Source organism: Pristis pectinata, chromosome 20 (assembly GCF_009764475.1).
Source record: "Pristis pectinata isolate sPriPec2 chromosome 20, sPriPec2.1.pri, whole genome shotgun sequence".
In the NCBI taxonomy this organism is placed as follows: Eukaryota; Metazoa; Chordata; class Chondrichthyes; order Rhinopristiformes; family Pristidae; genus Pristis; species Pristis pectinata.
This window is the reverse complement of record NC_067424.1, coordinates 22,778,652-22,804,485: the sequence shown is the minus strand read 5'-3', so window position 1 is coordinate 22,804,485 and position 25,834 is coordinate 22,778,652. Positions and strand designations below refer to the sequence as shown.

The 25,834-nt window shown below is 38.6% G+C and overlaps 1 protein-coding gene across 9 annotated transcripts in view; it reads right to left on the bottom strand.

The window, feature by feature from the left end:
• Nucleotides 1-25,834, bottom strand: part of LOC127580822 (metabotropic glutamate receptor 4-like) — a 903,581-nt gene that overhangs the window by 818,416 nt on the left and 59,331 nt on the right. For 8 of the 9 annotated variants that reach the window (XM_052034738.1, XM_052034740.1, XM_052034741.1 and 5 more), the window contains exon 2: nucleotides 6,090-7,074. The exons of the other annotated variant lie outside the window; for it this stretch is intronic. In XM_052034738.1, coding sequence (XP_051890698.1) covers nucleotides 6,090-6,611 — 522 coding nt within the window. In that variant the 5' untranslated portion in view covers nucleotides 6,612-7,074. The remainder of the gene's footprint in view (nucleotides 1-6,089; nucleotides 7,075-25,834) is intronic. 9 annotated transcript variants of the gene reach the window in all.

Below are 25,834 nucleotides of genomic sequence, written 5' to 3'. Positions count from 1 at the left end.
GTGATGTCAAATAGCATGCAATGCTTATCTTAATATCTCTTGAGCATAATTAATTTGCATATCATGTCCTGCGGAGAGCACAGGCCACTCACTCAGAAACCAGCCTTAAGTCAATGTTTGCCCACTTAGAAAGGACTGGCTTTACCTGGAATGTGTCCATTAAGTCTGATACATGGATCTTCCATCAGGTATGTTGTCTTTGACTTTTTTTCATATTGCCCACTGCAGAAACCACAGCCAACTTCCCACACCCACCCAACAACCCTTGGAGATGATTTTTGGTACCCCAGACTGATCATTAGAGTATTAACCCTTGATGATCCAACCTGACCCTTGAAATCTTGACCTTTTCCAGCTTCAATGCCTAAAGCTCCAATCTTCCCAGAATGTTTGTGCCTGTAAGACTTCTCTATCATACATGATTCCTTGGCCCTCAGGAGTGATGAAATATTAGTATGGGGTGGGGGCAGTACACAAAAAAGCTGCAAGCCTTAAACCGTTAGTTAGTTTGGTGTGCTGTTTGAGACGCTGATGAATTTCTAGGCCAAAATGTTTGAGGGAAATATCAGGAAGGGTCCGAGGGACACTAGGGACTCAACATTCGCATCTCTATTACATGACTTCTGAATACCACAGGGATCATTCCAATTCCAAAATATGGCCTGTTGTTTGTGGTCACACTTGTTTCATATAGTTGGACAGCACAGGAACGGGCCCTTCAGCCCACCACTTCCATGCTGACCGTTTTATCCATCTGCACCAATCCCACGTGCCCACATTGCCTTCCATGCCTTCCTTATTCAAGTGCCTGTCTAAATGCCTCTTAAATTCAGTAATTCTTTCCAATTCCACCACCGCCTGTGGCTGTGTTCCAGATATCAACCACAATGCCTTGTCCCAGTTGCCTTACTCATCATCATTTAGAGGAACCAGCTTATGATATCCTTCATTGTGCAACTTTAAATGGTTTTAGCACTGCTATTTTAGAGCTTGATGCCCAGTGAACAGCCTTACACAATCATATGCAACCAAACTGTTATTCAGCAGCAGGAAGAGACATTGCACCGATAACCCTTTTCCTGAACTAGTATTACATAAAGCAATAACCAGTTATTTGTTGTTTATTTCCTGGTAGATTTCTACCGGCTATTGCTATGTTTGTACAATTGCTTCATGCTTTCTGGAGTTATTTTGGCTTGCTCTCAACTGCAACTAGTGAAGTGGCAGCTGCTGAAGGACTAGGTCCCGACTTCAAGGGCTCTAACCAAGCAGGTTGCTCGTAGAGATTGTCGCTGAATCTGACAGCTGCTGCTGCTGCTAATGCTGTACAGAGCAAACTTTATTGTTTTGATTTAGGTACCAACATATCCCTCTTTTCCTTTTAAAATTATTTTGTACTCATCATTGACTTCACAAGCAAATTGCTTAAAAGGCAACATGTCTTTAAACAACTATGTTTACAGCAACTAGAAGTTATTTGTAAAGATAGTAAATCAATATTCTGAAGCAGCAGTGGTCAGTCCAGAATGGCATTGGTGCTGAGGCAATTATAAATACTTCACACTGGGATCAGGAGTATAGGAAGTTCACTTATTGATTTGAGGAGAAACCCTGATGTGTTGAACTGTGAAAACTTTGCTCAGCAGCAAAATCCTTCTTCTGGTAAAAAAAGGGAGGAAGGTAGATTTTATGTTGACTCTCGTAAAGCTTGAACTCGATTCAGTCCTCAGAGTTGTCAAACGTTTGGATAAATTTTGGTTTCATATTTGATTTATATTTTGTTCTGATGCCCTCATCTGTATAATTAATGAGGATAATTTTAACATTTGTCAGTGATATCAAGTGAGCAATATCAGATCAACTATCACCTTTCCATATCACATTAAATTAAAAATTGTCCCCAATGTTTTTGTTTGGGCAGAAGGGAGCAATGATCATCAGAAAAAAGTGAACCTTTATTCCTTTTTCAACCTGGATTCAAGCAGCTCAGCTTACTTCAAATTCAGTGCAATTTATTTTTAAATTAGCTCTATGAAATGTCATGCTTTGCCATTATAGTGTAACATCATTTCTGGTAAAAACACAGCAGAAGGCTCTCAATTGTAAAGTATTTTAATATCCATTCCATATTTTAGGATGAAAATTCATTCCCACAAAAGTGTAAATGATTATTTTCTTTATGTGCCAGTCTTCTAATGTTTTTCTTTATTATTGTTCAAACAATGCCACTGATTGATCATTCTGTTTATGTAACCAAACCAGGTTTTTTAAATTAATTTGAGTATAATAAGATCTCATTGAAGTGGATTTCTATGATAACATTGCTTATTTGTATAGCTGTAATATAACACAGTATTCAAAATTAATTATGCAAGTCCAAAAGCTGTTGCAAAATAGATGCAAGAATTTTGATTTAACAATAACAGACAGAAGTTGCTCAAGCAAAGGCAAAATACAGCATTTCTGAATGGTCACTAAATCATGTCAAGTGTAAAATTGTAACCTTACTGGTTTGGGTGAATTTTGCCCAAATCATTGTGCACTTGGCAATAATATATAAAATTATCATCCATTGTGCATTTTAATATTTTATTGCTCTTTCATCCAGAATATTTCTTGCTTCCATGAACTTTTATCCTGCACTTTCACACAGGAACTTCCCTGCAGGCACTTCTGTGATTTATGAGATACCTTCTAGGTTTTTTTTCCACAATCAAATTCAATGCTTTATTATACTGCAGCACTTTTCTTTTCAATGTCATTAATTACTGGACCCACTTCCAGAGCGGCACACTGTTATGATCCTTCTTAGTTCTTTCAGTCTCTAAATTGTGAACTCCCCCAATATTTAGGATCCATCCTGATCCCAAAAAAAAGGCTCTGGCCTGTTATCTTGGATAGGCTGAATAATTGTGTTCTACACCTACTGATAAGCACAGCCTTGCTATTTTTCCCCGATTCCGATCAGTAACTCTTAACTCTCTGTAAAACCTAGGACCACACGAGAAACACAAATAATGCTTAGATTCTATCAGTTTTCCACACTGCTATTATACATGACATTCTTGCTATTCTATTACATGTTACTATTATATCAGCACACTGGCACAACTTAACAGAAGAGTAGAGAAAATTGGTTCAGTCTAAGATGAGAGAAAGATCAGTCTAAAAACTCTATAGCACATGGAAAGCACATTAAATGGATGTTCTGTGGTTGAACAACTGTCATGTCTTCTTTGGGCTCACTGCTGCAAAGTTTTATTATGCATGAAGTCCAAGAGCCTAACTGCCTGACAAACTCAGAAATTTCTCTGATGACTCCATCACTGCTATGAAATGAGAGCGACTTTCCTTGACATCAAGGCAATACTTGGAGCGCAGCATCACAGAACCCTGATAAAACTGGTCAACGAGCATGGAGGGGAGACTTGGACTAATATCTTTCACAAAGGAAGATGATTATAGTTGTTGTTCGTCCATCATCCCAGTCCCAGCACATCATTCCTCAGGGCACCTTCCTAGCCTCAGCCACTTTCAGTTGCTTTATCAATGACCTTCCTTCCATCAAGCAATCAGAAATAGGGATATTGGTTGATGATTGCACAAAGTTCAATTTCATTTGCAACTTCTCAGGAGATGAACAGACCCAAGCAGCATTACCTAGACAATATTTGGGTACAAGCTTATAAGTGTTAAGTAATATTCTCACCACAGAGATGCCAAGCAATGACCAGCTCCAGCAAGAGACAGTCCAAACATTTACATTTGGCATTACCATCAATGAGTCCATCATGCATTTTATGCATTTGCCGAGGGTGAATTTCTAGCCTGGTGTTTGCCCTAATTAAATCAGAAATAATGCTGTGACACAGGTCTGGAATCACCCCCCATCTTTCTGTTTCTTATTTATTGGTGGTAAGTTGCTGTCGGATCCAGTTATTTTCAAATCTGCAGGCTCTTTTAGGAGTCCGGGAATGAGTTGAAAACAACCTGGGGCTTCACAAAGTTTTATTGGAAAAGTTTAAAACAAAGAAACAATCACATGGCACTAGCTTTACTACCAGGAGATGAGCCGAGACAAAAGGAACTAAAGATAAGCTAGGGCCGGAGGCAGGAGAAAGAGAGCAAGAGAGAGATAGAGCAAGATAAGCAAGAGAGCAGTAGAGGCAAGAGAGAGAAAGAGATAAGCAAGAAAGAGATGAACAAAAGCGACACCTTTTATACCTGAGATAAGAGGTACTCCTTAGCTAACAATAGTCCAATCAGAAAACCTATTAGATACCTGTTGGAAAACCAACCAATGAGAAAACACATATTCACCTGATGGACAAACCAATAAGCTAGGAAGTGGCCATTCCCTGTGCAGCCACTTGAGGTGTATTAAACACTATACATGTTTAAAAAAAACTACCTTAAATAGGTGAATCCAACGTTGCCTTCAGGAAATCATGCATTAAGGCAACAAGTTACATACATATTTGGAATTAAAAAGATCATGTTTGTCATTATGATGAAATGGTGGACCATTATCATGCAATGTTAAGATGTGGTTTGCACTCAAAACTCATCACTCGACATGATAGGGAGTCACAGCACAAATGTAACTACAGACATTAACCAAATGTTGTTATTCTTTCTTCAATAGCAGTGTTCAGATTATCATGAGCAACATATGAGATTAAAGACTGGAAACTTATTCCTTTAAACTTTATTTATTATCACAGTAACAGGCCCTGCTGGCCCAGTGAGCCCACACCACCCAATTACACCCATGTTAACCTATTAACCCATACGTCTTCTTCACATTAAGAATTAAAAGAAATGAAGCCATATCAGGCTGGCCATCTTAGAAGTGAACCAATGTAAATAGCCACAGCTCCACTCTTCCAAACCCATTCTGCATGACTCTCTTTATCACATTGCGTCAAACTCACTGCCATATCCATCTCAGTAGTTAATCCTCGGTTAGGCAACATACTGCTGGAACTGCACATCCTCTCTTCTGTTAAAAGCCCGAGATGGTAACTAAATTCTCTCTATCATTTACAGGTTAAGTTTTCATTCCTTTATAAAATGCAGTGCTTATACAGTTTGATGTTCTCAATTTTTTTTATCTGCATAGGTCTAAACTGTTCTGCACTAAAAGACATTGAGACATTTCTCATATGACACTGAAATGCAGCCACTTGTTATTAGTGCTACCTCTTCCAAGAGAACATTAATAAATATCAGGCAGATTGTTCCAAAGTAATATTTTCCAGAAAATAGATGATAAATCCATCTTTCAATGTTTTCAAATATAATTATTTTCTTTACAAAATAACATGATATACTACACATTAGATAGTTCAATGTGTGAAACAACAACCTTGACAACAATATCTAGAAGACACAGGAATACAGAGGTTGAATCAATAACTGCTCAATAATCTACCAAAGTTAGTTACAATTATTTTATAACATCTGACAAATTCACCTGCTTACATTTGATTAGGTTCAAGTTACAGTCTTCATACTTCAGAAAAAATCTTGTTGATTCCATTTCTGATTATGATTAAATCAATAGGCTTGACTTCATGTTTGGTGACCAGTGGCAATTTTGTTGACAATGCTAATCCTCACACAAGTTCATGTCAATTCAGTGTCTTGACTTGATCAGAGAAGAACCCTCACACATCCTTTGATTCATAAAACTTGTACACAAGTTGTTCTCTAGAGTGCTCAGTTAACCAACTAGAAGGGGCTAAGGTCACAATGTCCAGAGTGACAACAGCTTGTGTCAATAGTGCCACAGCTGACTTTATAAAAAAAACTTGGCAAAATTTGAATTAGTGCAGTTGAAAGGTAATGGAAATTGGTTATTCTTAAAGGTATAATATATTTTTTGGAAATTCCTCAAATTAATATTGCATCATTCATGCAACTGAATCGCAATTGCAAAATACAGAATCTTATTTTCATACACAAAAAAAATCAGAACAGTATCAAATGTTCATTTTTTTCAATAAAATCCAGTAGATCCATCATTTGCCTGAAGTAGCAACATCTCAATGAAAACAAATATATTTACTTCAATAAGAAAGGCTTACCTTAAATAGACGTAGTATGTTGGCCACCATTATAGATACAGAACTTCCTGAAGCACCTATAACTCCCACCACTCGTTCTGGCTTGGTAATGATTGGTGGTCCTCCACTCATGCACTTCACGTCAGTGCTGTCTTTTTCAATCAAAGCTTGCACAAATGTCAATGACTGCTCCAAGGCATGGGTGTCCCTGGAACAAGTATCGAGGATCCGAGCACCCAGTGTGATATTGGGAAGAAGTTCTTGATCGTTATTGATCCTATCTAAGGCAAACAGCATTGCTTCTAACCTGTGTATTCCTTTTTCTTTCTTCAGCTCTCCACAGTTAGCACCAGACCCACCCCGTGAATGCACAGGGAAAAGTCCCCCCAGAGCAATGTCCCCATCAATTCTAATGGAATTCACATGGGGACGTGATGATGCTTTAGGCTTTCCAATAACTGGACTAAGCCATTGAAAACTAAACAGAAATAAAAGCAAAGACAAACGTTCAGACCAAAAATAGATATCTCTTTTGCATGCCATTGTTATGGAATTATCATTTCTGACATAATACTGCCAGGAAAAAAAAATTGTCTTTGAGTTGCTGTTGTCTATGCAATTATCTGGGATCTGCTTGGAGAGCACCAAACAAAAGGCAGAGTTTGCCCATCAAACTTATCAAAAGACATCTGTGGAGTTGAAATACGTTCACTTATTTTCCACTGCATATTTTATAAAGCATTGTTGAGGTTTGTAGTTTTATTTTAAATTTTCACTTGTCAAGTGCTTTTGCAGTGTTTATTGTAGCTCTTTTAGTTTCTTGTTGTTTCTCTGTTTTGCATCAGTTGGTAGAAATTCTCCTGAGATATAAGATCTAGTTATGTGCTTCCTGAACAAAGCTTGTTAGCCCTTTCGCTCCCACTGAAATATATCCAAAAGAACCAGAAATAGGACGGTGTTGTCATCAGTTATCAGATTCCAAGGTATAACATGATGCACAGTATTCCTGAGAAAGAGAGAAAATAAGAGTCAAATATTTTAGGAAACAACATTTGAACAACACTGATGCTGTTTTCAAAACTGAAAGCTTACAGAGTGAAGCTCTACTCTTTTAATAATTTTATATTCAATTAAATTAAAGAAATACAAAAGAAATAAAATAAAACAATCCAATAGCATATTAATAAAATGTGCTTACTCTTCATTTTAAATTGCAATCTATGTTAGAGGAATTCTGAAATAAGGAAGAATTCATGAGCAGGGTTATCCTATCATTTGGAATTCAGAGCAACTTCATGTAATGGAAGTCATTATCACATTTTCTATTTTCATGGTACTCAACATTAAACTTATATGGGAAAGATTTTTACCCAAAATGATTTCTGTATTTAATACAGCAACAGAATATTTAATGATTTTGTTCAACCTTCCTAAGGAGGTTCTGCATAATCATTTTTTTGGCCACAAAACCATGGAGTAAATATTACATATTCTTCTTAACTAAATCTTGTTGAACTTTGAATTTGTTTTTCAAGAAAAAGTAAAAATGAAAATGCCTTAAATACCAGATTTAATGAATTGATATAGCCAAGTATGTGACAGCTCATTCAAATTCACAGCCTGCGAACAAAGTCGCCACTGAATTTCAACTATTGCAGCACCTAGGCAACTCTCACTTTACAGAGGGGTTGCATTCCTAGAAAACCATCCACGTCACAATTTTCTGTAATGAGAGTCTCCTTTTTCCATTGAATTCCATGTTACTAGTGCAGATGCAGTCCTACAGGATGCCTTTTATTTCATTTTAAGCCATTTTATCAGTGATGACAAAGTGAACCACTGCCGTTATTTAACGGCAGAGTCCAACATTTGACTCGAGGGATGGACAAGGTTCATACAGAAGCAACAAATTTTGTCAATTTTTATTTTTATACACTCAGTACAGTGGGGCAATAAGATTTGGATATGACATCACTGCATTGATTAGGTTGGCAGTCACAGTTGAGTCCCTCCTTTGACACGCCATCTCCAGTCCAAGGACATGTGAACAGATGTCTCAGAGTGCAGCGCGATTGTGCTCTTCATCTGCAAGGCATTTTCTCTGACTTGCAAGGCTTGTGGGTTAGGAAAGGGTTTAAGAAGTGGGATATCTGGGAAAGGAATGGGATTTGAGGATAGGGGTTCATGAGGAAAAGGTGGTGTAGAAGGAGCTCAAGGGGGGTAATGGGTTAAAGCCCAGCGACTTAGTGGAAGTGTAGTAAAGGCCAAGGGATTACTTTAAGGAGCCAGTGGAAGAGCTGGATATGGCTACTGCAGCTCCCCACAATGCAGTGCATCAAAGAAACTGTCTCGGGGTTGAAAAATGCAGCAGCACTGCACTCCGAGACATCTGTTCATATATTCTCAAAATGGAGAGGACGGGGCACAGGATGGACTCAGCTGTGACTGCCAACTGAATCGACGTGGTGACATCATATCCAAATCTTCTTGTCCCACAGTATTGACTAAAGATGAAAACTTTAAAAACCTGCTGTTTCTTTAGCCTTTGTGTTTATTTATTTATTCCCCTCACATAAGTTCCATAAGATTGAATTTTATTCCAAATCTTTAATTTCTAGTTAGTGATTTGTGAATTCCGTAAAGGCAAATTTCAGTAACCTGAACAACCATAATGCAGGGATTGCCTGTACATCATGATGAAGAGTTCCTGACCTTGGTTGCTCACCTTTAATCAATTGTGCACCAATGAAGACGATTTGTCATAAAGTAGCATGATCACACACAGCAAATCTTGCAATCAGCATAACAAGTCGTAATTGGACAATGAATTGGATTAACCTAATTTTCATCAACTAATCATCTTTTAAAGGAAAGATCAGACTCTATAAAATAACAAAGGAAATCCTCAAAGTACCAAGCAACCAGATCTGCTGAGCATTTCCAACAGTTTCTTTTTTTTTTATTTCAGATTACCAGCACCCCCCATATTTTGCAATTGTGCCCTTCATCTAAATATTGACTGTTGAATGCACCTGTCTCTGAATGGTGCAACAATATTGTGTTCTGTGTGGGTCAGACAGCATCTGTGGAAGGAAAACCAAAGTTAATGTTTCAGGTTAATAACCTTTCCTCAGAACAGTCTTTTCACTTATTTTCCCTTGGCAATTTTCATATCTCCAGATTGTGGTGACCCTTACTGGTGTACACTTCCATCGTAGTGGCAATATTTAAATATTGTCCACAGGCCTATTTTCATGACCATATTTGTTATCGCTCTGCTATAGAGATGTAACAGATAGATTCCATTGTAGAGTCACGGAGAATACAACTAGGGATACAAGTACATAGATCTCCGAAAGTGGCAACACAAGAAGACAGGGTGGTGAAGGAGGCATTTGACATGCTTGCATTCATCGTACAGGGCATTGAGTACAAGAGTTGGGACATCATGTTGCAACTGTACAAGATGTTGGTGAGACCACCCTTGGAGTATTGTGCACCATTCTGATTGCCCAACTATAGGAAGGATGTCATTAAGCTGGAAAGGGTGCAGAAAAGATTCACAAGGATATTACCGGGATTGGAAGGCTTGTGAGATAGGGAGATGCTGGATTGGCTGGGACTTTTTTCCCTGGAGTGTAGGTAGCTGAGGGGCAACTCCCCCCCCCACCTCCCCAGAGTATGGGATGTCCTCTTATGGATTTAAGGCGAGAGGGGAAATACTTAAAAGGGACCAGAGGGGAAATTTTTTCACACAGAGGGTGGTAGGCATATGGAATGAGCTGCCTAAAGCTGTAGAGGTGGGTATAATTATAAGGTTTAAAAGACACTTCGACCAGTACTTCAGTAGAAAAGGTTCAAAGAGATATGAGCCAAATGCAGGCAAATGGGACTAACTGAGTCAGCATAGATGAGTTGGGTTGAAGGGCCTGTTTCTGTGTTGTGTAACTGTATGACCCCAACTATAGATTGAGACAAAGATTTCCGAGGTATTAAAGGTGAGTGTTCACCAGTTCATGACATGTATTATTCCAAATAATCAAGTAAATTAAATACACCATAAGATAATCAAATCACTAGGACCAATTGATTAATTCAAGGACTTTGTAAAAAGGTAGAAATAGCAGAGGATCTGATTTTTGTCTCATTATTCTGCAGAAATGTAAAATCACATCCAAGCTCTTGGAAGGAAGAAAGAATGATTCAATTCTTCAAAAAAAAAAATCAAATGCAAGATGGAAATTCTAAAACATTTTCTGCGCTCCTTCATTTCCATCAGTGGAGTAAACAAGGAACAGATTACAGACCCATCAAATTTGCTTCCATCCCATTAAAATCGATGGATTATTTATCACAGGCCATATGCGACGGCAATGCCCAATGATGGACTCCCTGTAAATACTACACCCACAAGCTATGAGGGAAAATGGAACCTGCCCTTCCAGACCAATTGCCTTGCTTTGTTGGTGAACAATTATAGGATAAGATATAAAATCAAACTATGAGAAACTACAATTAAAATCAGGAAGCATGATTGTTAAAAAAGTTGTGCTTTACCAAACTAATGGAACTGTTCAAAGAAATATTGCTGTGGTTGGATAATTGGATATCATTTAAATACATTTTCCAAAAGCAGTTGATAAGGATTTACCAACAAATTCCGGTGGAATGAAGTGCAATGTAGGCACCTGGTCAGAAAGATGGTCCAAATACATAAAACAAAATATTGGGCATAGAGTTTTCTAAGAATTGGAAAGATGAGATGAATGATGCTGTCCAAGAGCTTATGTTGGAGCCAATCTTACGTTTGCCACATACATAAATGATCTGAACTTTGAAGCTGATATATTGATGGATACTTACAAGAACTTGGACAAAAAGCAGAATCTTGCACACTATCTCGGGCACATCATTAAAAAAGAGTTTTAAAACAGTGAAAAGCGGCACAGCTGATTCACTAGGGTTTTTAATGAGAATTTGGAGCTTTTTCCCAGTTATGATCAGGTAAACAGGGATAAGTTACGTCGACCAAATCAGCAACACATACAGGCTCAATTTTAAGTTACAAACAAATTAAGAGGGAAAAAAAATACATCTTTAGAGAAAGGGCAGTTGGAATGTGGAAAGTCATTTCTAAATTGTTGTTAAGACAGAGCCCATTTATTGTTTTAAAAAGGGAATTACATAATTGCTTGAAAGTCCAATAATGAATGGATATCAGTTGCAATGTTATTGAAGTCAATGGAAAAGAAAATTACACTGAATGAAAATTTCAAGCAAAATCCAATATTATTTTTATTAATTGTGCTATTTCAAAATACGAAATCAGCCAATTCCTTTGCTACCATAACTTCCGGATGCAATGAGAACAAATTGTTCAGTGATTTCAGTGCTGTCAAATTATCTAAAGTGGTCTGTTGATCTGAGCTGGATATCATCCGACAAGAGAGGGCACTTACTAATGCAAGATAGTTTTTATCCCTTCTAAAGGCAACCCGCATGAAATGTGGAAAGATCATCATTTTTAAGAAGTGTTCCACATGGGATGGGCTCGTCAATCTGTCTATCAGTTCTGTGTGGCAGGAAGTCAAAGGTAATTGGGGGCCCAAGCTTTATATATGAACAAAAAACACACTAGTCCTGGATGGGCAGAAGATCACCCATGCCTTCATTCTGCCAGTCAGTGAGTTAGGACCTAGGAGAGTGACCAACAGCTTGTATTGAATGAGGTACCCATACTTAAAGGAGAAAATGGCTATTCACAAGAGATTGGTATCAGATGTCCTATTTATCATAATATACCTGATCCAAGCAATCAACCTACTTATGTCAAGTGCTGGGCCAGGAAAGACACAGTGATGAGTGTTTTGTGGTTCAAAGTAAACCTAGCCTGCAGAAAACAAAAGTCTTCCCAGTGCAGTGTCCAGTAACCATTAGGGAGAATCCTTCACTTTGAGGCACTCTGCCCTGAAGGGAGAGTGTCTCAACATGAAGGATCCAGGAAAGCGTGAGCAGTTGGAGCAAGAGGATGGACGGGAAGGGAGGGAGGGTAGGAAAGAAAGCTGGATGGAGAGGCAGTGGGGCAGAGAGAACGAGGTGAACCGAAGTGGGAGGGAAGTGTTAGAATAGGAGAGGAGGAATATGGCAGAGTAAGGAGAGGATGTTGGAGGGTGAGGAGGTGGAGGGAAGGAGAGTAGAGGAATAGGAAAGAAGGGAAAGGAAAGAGAACAGGGGAGATGAAGGTAGAGGAGGAAAGCTTGGGGGAATGGAGGGAAGGAGCATTGTGTCACAATTAAATGACTAATTTAAAATATAGACTGCCCTTGAAATCAAGCAAGATCATGCACAAAGGAAGACGGTTGTCATTGTTGGAGGTCAAATCAACCCTACTCAAGATATCATTGCAGAAAGAAAAACAGAAAATGCTGGAAACACTCAGTAGATCAGGCAACATCCATGCAAGGAGAAGCAGTGTCAGTGTAGCAGGTCAATGACTCTTTATTGGGATGATTTAAATTCTTCAATCTGCTATGTTAATTTTGCTTTTCTTTCCACAAGTGCTGCAAGCCCAGTGTCTAAACCCAGATTGCCAGCATCTCGGGTTCCTCGAGGCATGTCCTCAGCCCATCTATCTTTAGCTGCTTCATCCATGCCCTTCCCTCCATCACAAGGTCAGAAATGGGAATGTTTACTGACAATTGTACAACGTGCAATTCCATTCATAACTCCTCAGCAAATGAAGTCTGTTTGCAACAAGACCTCGACAGCATTCAGAGATGAGATGGGATGATTAGTGACAACTAACATTCTCACCACAGAAATGCCAAGCACTGATAATCTCCAACAAGACAGTGCCAAACCTTAATATTCAATGGCAATACCATCAATTGATCCTCTATCACCAACATCCTCTGTGTCACTATTCATGAGAAACACAACTGGACCAGACACATAAATACTATGGCTACAAGAGCAAATAAAAGCTGGATAACCAGAGAATCATTAAGCACAGAAACAGGCACTTCCATGCCAACTGTGATGCCTATCTACGCTAATCCCATTTACCTGCATCAGGCCTGTATCTCCCCCCTCCCCACCCCCCAAATGCCTTTTAAGTGTTGTAATTGTATCTGTCTCTACCACCTCCTCTGGCAGCTCACTCCAGATAACCACTACCCTCTGTCAGAAAAACATACCACTTAGATCTCCTTTAAATTTCTCCCCTCTCACCTTAAACCCATGCTCTCTGGTTCTAGCCTCCACTGCCCTGGGAAAAAGACAATCTATCCTATTTATACCCCTCATCATTTTATAAACCTCTATAGGCTCCACGGCCTCCTATTTTCTATGAGAATAAACCCAGGCTATCCATTTGCTCCTTTTAACTACAGCCCTCCATTCCAGGCAACATTCTGGTGAATCTCTTCTGTACTCTGTCTATTGCTACCACACCTTTCCTGTAGTGTGGTGACCAGAATGGTACACAATACTCCAAGTGCAGTCCAATCAATGTTTTGTGCAGTTGCAACATGGCATCCCAACTGTTATACTTAATTCCTCAGCCTACAAAGACGAGCATACCAAATGCCTTCTTCACTACCCCATCCACCCGCATTGCCATCTTCAGCGAGCTATGGAGTTGCACCCTAGGTCTCTCTGCCCATCAATGCTCTGAAGGTCCTTGCTACTTATTCCATATATCCTACCAGAATACGACTTCCCAAAGCACATAATCTCACTTGTCTGGATTAAATTTCACTTGCCACCACTCCACCCAGCTACTTATGTCCCATTATATAACAAACAACCTTCTTTGCTTTCTACGACTCCACAAATTTTCATGTTGTCTGCTCACTTACCAATCAGACCACATATACTCATCCATATATTACAAACATCAAAGGGCCCAACACTGATCCCTGTGGTCCACTACTTGTTATCAACTTTCAGTCAGAAAAACAACCTTCAGCGAATAACTCACATCCTAACCCACCAAAGGCTTTCTACCATTTTATCATCCCATCACTTATAATTTTTTTTTGCAGGTGTTCATTTTCTATCACTGTTTATGTATGATCATGGCATTTGATAGCACAAGAGGAAACCATTTAAGCTTATCATACTTGCTTTCTGATAAAGCATTTTTTTTCATCTTCTCTGTACTTTCTTCATACCGAACAGGAAAAAAAAATGTAAATACTAAAGTGGCAAGTTTAAATTCCAATTTTTTGTGAGCAGTTATATATTACTCATTTCACATGAGTTCATTATTCAGAATCCTGTCCCATTTCTTGTGCTGATGGCAACATTCGATGACATTTATTTTGTGGTTTTGCATACTCTGATCCATTTCTGCCCATTGTTTCATTTTCTCTGCCCTACTTTTGAACATAAATGAAGCTCTTTATCCACAATTTGACACTCTATTGTATACTCAGCCTGTGGTTAAATCCTGTTTCCCTCAGTCCTCACCAAAGTTAATTTACTGTCCTCCTGGATAGTATTTTGAGCAAACTCATAGGACATTTCAGCTGCCACATCCTCAAGAAAAGGAAATAATGGATTTTTTAAAAATCATTTTGCTTTTCCTAATATGAGGCAATATTTATCCCAGAGCACCACAGAAATAAGACCGTTATATGGACTTTTTCCTGGAGTATGCCATTAAGGCTGCATTGTTCATGCACTACTGAGAATAAAAATCTTAGATTATAATTTCCATCAGAGATAATTGTCAGCAACTGGTCATTATAATATTCGCACCGTATGCACTTTTACCAGTTCTCAACCATGTAGACTGTATTAGAGTACAAGGAAAAACCTTAACTTGCAACTATCAATTTGAAAAGATCAATTGCATTTAAAATTATTTCCATCAATATTATATTCTGTAAGTATTTGAGTTATAGCATGGTGAGAAACTGCAATATTAGAAGTGCAAAATCAATCTTCCCCTTGCATTCTATAAACAGGATTTATGTTTTTTTCCCCTAATGAACATGGCAATGAAATTGTATACTTTTTCTTAAAGTTCCCAAACTCAGCATAAAGTTCTTCCAAGTTAGAGAGACAGATTAATACACTCTCTAGTCCACTGTTTCACATTATCTCAGAACTGACCATATCTTCTATCCACTAACAATACTAGCTACATTTTACTACGACCTTTTTGTTTGAGTGATTGCTTGTCAGATTAGAATCAGTTTCGATTAGAAACTTATTCCTCCTTAAAGATGCTCCTTAAGACCCATCTCTTCCACCTAAGCTTCATTTGCCTGAATATATCCTTTTATTGTTTGGTGTCAGATTTTGTTAGACAATGGTCTTGTGATGCTACTTGAGATGCTTACTAAGTAAAATGCTATATTGGTGCAAGTTCTTGCTATAAATGTGACCATAAGAACATAGGAAAAATAAGAAAAATTGTTTGCTTAGCGAGAACACTACTTCAGGAATGCACCCTTGACAAGTGTTCAACAGCCCTGACTAATATGACAGGCAGCAGACTTGCAAGCAGAAAGCACAGACCCCACATTGCCCACCACCTTGAACTCAAAGGCATTTAGTTTACACCTGTAAAATGGGAGTTCTGTAATCCAACTTCAGTCCATGAAGAAAAATCTTTACTCAAAAATCTCGCCACAGACTGCACTAAAGGTAGCAGTTCATTTTAAATGTAAATCATCCATTTGTATTGCTTTCCATGCACCAAAATGAACAGGCTTAATCCTTTTGTGCAAGGAAAATCTGATTTCTAACATTAAAATGGCTTCTGATAAAATCTGCCCATAGGACAAAACCAGATGACAGTATAACCTAAGTAACCTTTCATTGAACTGTTTTCTAAATCTGAGACTCCCACATGAAAGAATCTTGTAACATATTTCTCTTATTTTCCTGCTTGTCTCCAATGCATTTAGACTTTTATCAGTATCCAAGTTCATCTTCTCAGCTCACAACAGCAAGGTTCAGATTTCTATTCACCAAGAAAGATCAAAGTACAAAACACACAGAAAATGCTCTTGAGCAACACACACAAAATGCTGGAGGAACTCAGCGGGTCAGGCAGCATTCATGGAGGGAAATGAACAGTCGATGGTTTGGGTCAAGACCCTTCATCAGGACTGATGACTGTTCATTTCACTGTTGACTGTTCATTTCCCTCCATAGATGCTTCCTGACCTGCTGAGTTCCTCCAGCATTTTGTGTGCGTTGCTCTAGATTCCAGCATCTGCAGAACTTGTGTCTCCAGAAAATGTTCTTGACACCGGGTGTTGATGGTGGGGGATTTAGCAATGGTAGGATAAATGCACAGCACCTTGCCTTGCTTCAAGCCACTATGCAGCCCTTGGACTCGATATTGAGCTCAACAATTTCAGGAAACTAGCCTTTCCTGGTCATGTCAGAACTTACCAATCTAATGCAAGGTGCTCAACCTGCAACACTGACTCAAGTTTTCTTCCTCCACCAGTGGCTGCCTTATCTGCTGGGTTTTTCCAATATTCTCTTTCATTTCAGATTTAGAACATCTCCTGTGTTCTGCCTCTCAAAGTTCCAAAGTTGTTCTTTAGTTTCTTTAACTTCCAGCTCTAAAGGTAATTATTGCCTGGACAATCGTGGTTCCCAGCTGTGACAAACATTGCTTTTGTTCCCTCCACCTACAAACTGTTACCTCAAACACATTTGCTTTTTCACCTTCCAGCTCTACTGAAGGTCAGTGACCTGAATTGTTGACTTTGTTTTCCTCTTAACTGGTGCTGTCTGACTGCAGAGTGTTTCCAATATTTCCATTTTCTTTTCAGATTTCCAGCATCTATAATTTTGGCTTCAAGTTGAAGACACATTTGGCCTTTGCTAGACTGAAATATTGTGCTTCCTTTTTGCCAAACTACCAGTATTCTTGGGCGATAATTACTTTTACATCTTGTACAAGATCTGAAAATCAGAGTTCTGCTCATTTTCTGTGGAGACTAACTAAACTTCTCTGCAGCCTAATCCATTGCTTACAATAATATCATAACTTTTAACTATATTTAAAATGATTTTAATGATCTATATAAATTCACATTAAAGTGCTTAAAGACTAAAGCTCCGAGGTCAAAAAGATACCCAGTCAGGTGGATAACTCTTTCTATGCAAGATGATCATTTGCAAATTTAATTACTACTAGGTAAATAAAACGTTAGCCATGTTCTACAGTGGAGAGTTTTTTTTTACTTTGGTGTTTTATATTTATTTAAAAATTTTGCTTCTATCTTCAGCCTTTTCAATGTAGTTTTTGTTTTTTTTAAATATAGCAGGTAGAGGTTATGTGGTAATAATGTAAACAGAATAAATGTTATTTACTTGATGTTTTCATATATATTAGTCACATATACATCGAAACACAGTGAAATGCGTCTTTTTGCGTTACTGAGAATGTGCTGGGGGCAGCCTGCAAGTGTCACCATGTTTCTGGCGCCAACATAGCATGCCCACAACTCCTAACCCGTATGAAAAGAATGCCTTATGGGTTAATTAGATTCATCAGCAAATTTTGGATCTACTTATTTCTGGTAATAGTGTTAACCATTTATTTGAAAGTTCTGGGACCATCTTTAGCTCAGGAAAAGCCTGTGTCAAATCACTCCAGATGCAAAGCAACATGTGGCTTTCTGATAACTTTCTGGTATTCACTCAAGCTAGCATTTGACAAGCAGTACCTGGTGTAACAGGGTTTCACAGTGGCCAGTTTGTGCTGCATTGGTGTCTCTTAACCAAAAACAACTGGGTAATTTTCGTGTATTTTAGGTAATGAGGAAATAATGTTTGAATCAGGTCCTCTCCTGAATATTTTACAGTGAGTACTGACAGGTATCATGAGAGGCTATGCTTCTACGCGCTTTCACAGGCAAGTAGCTTGTTGAACTTCACTGTCTTGGCTTACACCTGAAGAATGACAAAATCACAAGGAACTAGAAAGCTGAAGCATGAGGCAGCTGCTTCAAGAGAGCAGGGAAATTTGTTTATAACTGCCAGTTTGTTGAGCTATTCAATCTCACATCTTCACACTTGAAGAATTGTCTGTGTGCAAGCTGCAACAGGAAATAGTATTGGAAGGAGTTTAAATTCCTGAAAATATACCCCAACAAGCATGCATAAGCAAAAATGAGAAAAATGGAAAAACAAAATTTAACAGTACTCATCGCAAGAGAGGGTGAGGAACTGTGCATATAGCAAAGCAAAACTTCTATTAGATCATCATTTATGCCTCTGTACATTGCTTTGTATAGAAAGACAGGTTATTATACTGTGATGAGATTGTCGCTTTAATAATGGAGGAGTTGTAATGGGGGTGATTAGATTAAATCATCTCAGAACACCACTGCCTCATGGTAGGACTACATAACCAATTACATTAGCTCAAAATTTCCAGGTTCTGTGTGTTTTTAATCAAATTCCCCTCTCTCTCTCTTATTCTACCAAAGCCTTTGGCCAAGAAAGTGAAGTGTCCCTTAATAGTGATGCTGTCTGGTGGTTGTGTGGTGCACTGTTGATAATTCTGCAGATGACAGAGGTGCTCAAGGCTACAGCACCACTTGGCAGTTGATACCATCTTCCTTTGTATGCTGACAATTGCCTGTTGAATTTCCTGAGTGATGCAAAATAGTTGCAATTGTGCTGCACTGGGAAAAGTTCATTTTGAATCTGAAATACCTTATGTGATCGAATTGCTGGGCCATTTTGTTTTAAGTAAGTTAATGCCTCCATTAGAATAGTGGCCTGAGGAATGTGATGCAATTGCCTTAAGCATTCTCATGATAATGTTATATCCGCAATTGCTAAAATATGGCTTTTATTCTGTTATAATACCATTTATTGAGTTTCATATCCCCTGGCCATTTCTTTTAACAAATTGTCATGCCTTCATAAACAGTAATGTTAAGGTCACTGAGGTCTGGATTTCATCGACATACCCAAACAACATTGTGGTTTGTATTCAACATTTAAGTTTGCTATATCACATAAAATGTTGGTAATCTCAAGGCTCTTGTTCAGATGTACAGCTGTTTTTTTTATTAGTTCCCAGATACTGAGAACTACATCCATGTAAGGTAATGAGAAGCAGTTGGAGCTCTTCAGGAAATATTTTCTTTATTCCAAAATAAAACCTAAATTCTATATTGCAGGTCATTTATTGGGAACACCCTATAGGAAGGAAAGCACATGTAGATTATAGAATCTTATTGGCTGAATTAGCAACAAAGACATTTTTTCCTCTCTTACTAATTATGACATAGAAGGAGACTGTTCAGCTAATCAGATCCATGCCAGCACTCAGAGGAGCAATCCCATTAGTCCCATTCAAGTCAAGTTTATTGTCATGTGCACAAGTATGGTGAAGTATAGGTACAATGAAAAATTTGCTTGCAGCAGCATTGCAGGCACATAGGTACAGACAGCACACAGAATATAAATTATACAAGACAGTGAAGAGAGAGAAACATTCTGTGCCAAACAAGACTGGTGTAAAAAAAAGTCAGGGAACAGTCCATGGTAGTGCAAGTAAACTCAAGTGCCATTGGTCATGATTGGTAACTGATAATCCAACTGATATTGCGATTTCACTGCAGCCCATTTTATACTCTCCCCTTTGCTACATTTTTTGCCACTTACCTACACTAAAGGGTATTTTAGGGTGATTGGTTAAAGCTATCTGTATGTCATTGAGATGTGGCAGGAAAGCGGACAACCCAAAACAAACCCACATGATCGTAGGAAGAACCTGCAAACTCCACACCAACAACACCAGAGGTCAGAATTGTACCAGGGCAGTATTGAGACAGCAGTACTAACTGCTAAATACGTCAACCTTTGAATAAATAGAATCAAAGGGATTACTACACCTAGCTGATAACTTATTGATAGAATCAGCACAATTTATTGTTATTTCATGTCTGGAAGATTGATTGGAATAACAAAAATCCTTTGTCTGTTTCACTGCACAAAATCCAGGCCTACATGCATAAACTGGACATTCTGAGAGTGAAAGCTTATCAATTTAAAAATCATTTTTCAATGGGTTTAAGTGCACAAGAATCTGCCAACAGCAAAAAACATTCTGCTGCCAACAAATTGAAAGCTGCGTTATACCAGGAGCCTGCAGTTTTGTACAAGGCCTTCAGAAAGCAAAATTCCATTGGGTACAGGGCCCGATGCCTTGCACACATTAGAACAGGCCTTGCAGTACGAACTTCACACAGGCCTGTCCTCCACAATTGTCTGCCACTGCAGAGAGGACAGGTCATTGTAGAGGCGAGTTAGACACCTGATTTAGGGCTTGGGAGAGGACTGTGGAAAAGTGGATCACAGGACCAGAGGACCAATGAGGGAAGGGGATCATTAATGGAGAGGATCACATGAAGGGAGGATCGCAGTGGAGAGGATTACAGATGGAAGGGTATCATTGGGAGTGAGGACTGCAGGAGGTAAAGGTCAAGGAGATAAGTGGAGGTTGGTCAGATGAAGGAACGATGGGGTTGGGGGTGGCAGCATCAGGATGTGTGGGCAGAGTGACGTGTGTGATGAGATTATATTGAGGAAGGAAACTCAACAAAAACTCCCTGGCGGAGCTCATAGAACTTCCTCCTGTTAGCTCCTGTCACCTGGGTTCAATCTTGATCTCCAGTGCTGTCTGGGTGGAATTTACATGTACTCCGTGGCTACATGGGTTTCCCCCTGGGTGCTCTGGTTTCTTCCTATATCCCAAAGTCAAGTGTGGGTGGCTACTGTGAATTACCTCTCATGTGTAGGTGGGTGGTACTCTCTGGGGTGAATTGTTAAGTCTGCAAGGAGAAAATGGGATGAACGTAGGATTTGTGCAAGTGGGTGCTCATAGGTGTGGACTCACTGGGCTGAAGGGCCTGCTTCTGTGCTGAATGAGTCTATGATTCCATGACTCCAAGGTGGATGCTATTAGAGAAAGGCCAAGTCCTTTAAAATAAAGGAAAAAGACCTTAAGCCCCAGAGTGCAGGTCCTGCACCGTGCCTGGGTCTCCTCTGTACAGAACAATTTTTCATTATCAAACTGACTGCTACAAGCCATTTCAGATGACTGCACATGGCCAGCAGCCCTGGTGCATGAATGTCATTTAATTGCAGATAAAAAACAAAAAGGGATTTTTCCCAGTTGGATGGTTCTTTTTGCCAGTAATAATTCAGGGTACCCTTATACTCTTTATCCATGTTGTCAACTGCATCAATTAAGCAAAGCTTCAGCTACAAAATAGAAGCTTCAGGATGTGTTATCAGGCCATTCATAAAAAGTAACAACAAGCTGATGTCACTCCTTGCTTTGGCAGAATATTTTGTATATTGGCAGATTAACAGAAAAACTGCAGCAGAGTTCAGCAGCTAATGAGACTATTACCATGTTGTACGAAGTTTGCAACCACTTAGTGTCAAGAAGAATTACAAATAAGGCTGCTTTTCAAAAGGAGATTCACTAAACTCAAGGTCACTTTGTATTTGTCGACTTAAACACAACCTACAAAAACGTAATCACTCACCAACTGCTAAGTACATTTAGATGAAGGTCATGTTTTCTCATACCTTCGTTTATGATTGTGCGCGCCTCACACTCCAAATTGTCTCAGCCAATGCATTTTTATCAGTTCTGCATCATGCCACTAGTTATGATGCATTGGGGATGTAGAATGAAGCACTTCAGAAGAACAATTAAATTGAGAAGTCTAGAAATCCATTTAGCATCTCAAGTAACATACGTATATAGATGTTTGATAATTGAATCAAATCATCAGAAATGGAGCTAAATATTGCATAATGTGTGGTGTTCTATCCATAATTGTCTCCAATGTATTTAGAAATACAAATTTTAAAAAATTAATTATTAAGTAGGTTAGTGCCACCTAGTGACAATATTTATCCTGTAGCCACCTGTTATATCATAAAGCATTGAGTGCAAGGTCATTTAACTTGGTTCTTGCACCAGTTTTACAATCTCTATCCGAGAAATAGAATTTCACCCATTTTTGGTGTACTAAATGGGTGCTACACTTTGCTTTAATGCCACATCATTTGCACATAAGAAATTGCCTAATGGGACATCCTGACTTTAAGAAGAGCTGTTGTGGTTTTCTCCCATTTAAAAGCATTAGTTGGATTGTATGTTCACAGACAGCAGCTGTCACTGGGATGTGGGTCAACAGTGCTAATGGCCTAGGTGGCTACCATGCAGATGAAAAAAAAGGGGCGAGGAAAATAGGGGGGGAGAAACAAATGCAGGGGTCTGAAATAGAGGGAGGTGGGGAAATGGGGCAGAGGCAAAAGGTTAAAATGTTGCAATATTGGGTGATGGACCCCTCCCATGCTAATGGAACAAACGACTGGGACCCATGTTGCCACAGTGACAAACGATCACAGGACTAGTGTATGGATAATGTGATCTTCATCACAAACAGTTGCAAATCAATGTGGGGATGTCAGTGAAAACAAAACTAATGCCCCAGTAGGGGCCCTTTAATCACAATCATTGTTCGGCTTTCTAGGCTATAAACACATGCTTTAACTCTGAGTGAATAATGATGGTCATAGGTTACAATAGTTTGACCCAACTTCTGTCAGTAATTCAAAGCACGCATTGATATTGACATGTGTACAAAATGACAGCTGTACTTGGGTGAACCATGGCAGGAAGTGCCTGGTCTAATTTCTCAGTGGATAAAATTGAAAAATGGAATCAAACACTTCAAAACATGCAGAGAACACTTTTAGACACAGGTCATGCATAGATAAAAACAAGCACAAATTATGTTTATCCCAAGTCCAATTTCTCAACCTCCACCCAGACTACTTCCGAGACGACAAATTCCTAATTTTTCCTTGGCCCCAGACACAAGTTAAGAAACTTCCAGTACATCCATCTTATCCTGCAATTTATATTACATGTTTGCAATTTATATTCGTAAATTTTAACCAGCTATCTTTCTTGCTACTTAGTATTTAGGTCCCTAATTCCAGTTGATAGAATCCACATAGCATTTAATTATGTTTATCTATACTTCATATGTGTTCTTCATTTGCACTCTTCATCAAGTGTTCATATAACTAGTTTTCTTTTCTGCAATATTAATTGATTACAGAGATAAATGTTGGATCTATTCCACGTATCTGCCATTCTGTGGCATGTAAAATTTTCTTTGAAGTTAACCTCGGATTGAGTGTTAGTCTTTTTAACAATGAGAGAAGTGCCAGCAGTAAATGATATTCACAATCATTGAATCTTCTTTTAACTCTTGAAGGTGGATCACTCAAAATTAAGGGGAATTCGTGGCCACTGATATTTGTAATTGGAAGAAAGTTGGTTGTCTCCCTACCTGCTCAACATCGAAGAAAGATAGTTAAAATATGGGTAGAGTTTTACTACCAAAAATCCTGTGGTATTGGATTTTATAATGCTTAATTTCAATAGATTTCTGGAATATCCTGTAAAATATGGAATTCAAGTTGTATGAAAGGGTGAACACAGCCTCTTCAATTTTATGGGCCCTATGCTGTGTAGAAGTATTAAATTTCTTCCAAGTTTCCACACGCAGCCATCAGCCAAAACAGCGGTCAGTACCACGATGAAAGCCCATTTGTGTTATATCACTGTTTGTGTAATGTCACTTGGATTAGGTGTCATGATACCAGCACGACTCTCTTCATGATAGATATCATGAAGAAACTTGCAAAAGTGGAAAAGACTGCTTGTGCTATTGTTTGAACATATATTTCATAAGTATTTATTTTAAAAAGTTTGAAACTGACCTTCAGCAACTTTCTACTGAAGCATAAAAATATTATCTAATTGCTTCCTGGAGTACAAAAGTTTTATCTACCTCTCAAGAGATTGTTATTGTTCTATACAATTCCAAGTGCACCAAAGAAAACAGTGGTATCAGCATATTATGAGCTCTGGTGTCAGAAGGATCTAAAGTAGTGCGAGACTTACAAATGGAAAAAAAAAATCCATAATTTACAAATCATTCCATCTGCAGTGGAGCAGCTACATGAGATAATAAAACAATTCAATACAAAGATCACAGAGCAATTTCCCCAGAGTGAGCACAAACAAAATCAAGGTTAGTTTGCAGCCCCATACCACACCATGCCAATGGCAAATTAATGGTTCAACAAGATGGGCAACTTACTTGATGATTCAATTATATATTGATGGATGTTGCAATGCTGGACAGTGTATATAAAGGATGGCAAACAATATCAAAATGCATAGAGTGAGCTAAATACATTATGTGGCATTGAAAATTTGTCCAAAACATTGTGACTACTTTTTTTTTTAAATGGCATGATTGTTCATAGATGTAAAGCTTCAACCAAGTAGTCAAATGTACAATTTCTCATTATCAATATTCAAGGCACAGGATGAGCTAACATAAATCTTCCCTATCATTCAGGGAAAACTCGACTGTTTTCAAACTTAATGTTGAAGGTGAGACCATGCCAGAATACGTAACCAAAGAAACAAAAGCACATGCTCAAAGCACACACAGAACAGCAGGAGCAGATGAGGTCTTAAGGGCACAGTCATGTAGACTTCATGGTCTTACTATCTTCATCAGGAATGACCTGTCAAATAATATCAAGGGACATATCACAGAGTACAATTGAAAGAAGTGTTGTCCAGGTCAATGATATAATCACCTTCAATTTATGCAAGGCATGTTATCAGTCAAATGCCCATCTATCCAGCATATGCAGATGACTAGAACTATCAACATTAATACTGAGACCACCCAGCTAACAGTAGAAGCATACATAAATCTTGTCTGTGGACAACCCTGAATGATATAACTTTTCAAACATGACCAAAAAGAGCCTTAAATCTTTCACTATTGATACTGGAACACTTAGACAAGCACAGCTCTCATCTCATGGGGGGACAACTCAAATATAACATAGATCAGGAAAGCACTTGCCAAGTTGCCATCATTTCAAGGCAAATCATCACTTTTAAGAGTTGAAAAAAATTTCCAGGCAGTTCCAAGATGGAACTTAGAATGATCTCATCTGCTGACAAGAACACAAACAACATCTTACCTGAAGCCAGGAGCCTTTGGTAAAGAGTTTAAAGTGATTTGCTGAACTAAGAAGAGGCATACATCTCCCAAGCTTGGCTTATTTCCCCAAGATACAGAAGCCTAGAAGTAAATTTTAGGGCTTAGAGATCATCCGGTGTTGATCACAGATGAGCATCCACCTGTTTATATAATTGCAGGAACCAAGTGAAGTTGGTGATGGCAGTCTCTGTAATGAGATGGTGGTACAGCCAATGGGGGACTCCATTTCCTCAGTCCCTCACTTTAAGTCTACCAATCGATACCTCCAAAGCTCAGAATGCTCCAAATTAAAAGAGGCTTCCATGGCATCTTGATGCCCATTTGATTTTTAGGAATTTTGTTTGGTGCCATCTGTTATTATGAATGACATTTTAAATACCTGTCTGCTACTGCAATATTTAATTTGAATTGTATGTCCAAATCAATACTAATGGACAGGAAAGGTGGTAATGAACCAGTCAGATTCATCCAGCATCATCATGGTGGCATGGGAAATAACATAGCCTTGAATTTTTTGAGCTAGGTCTTGATGTTAATTGTAAAACTTGAATTCAGAGGGTTGTTTATTGTGTGCCCCATAAATCAGCTAAAAACTGGCTTTGAAAATCATTTCCCAAAGTACAGTTAAGGAATCATTTCAATGGAACA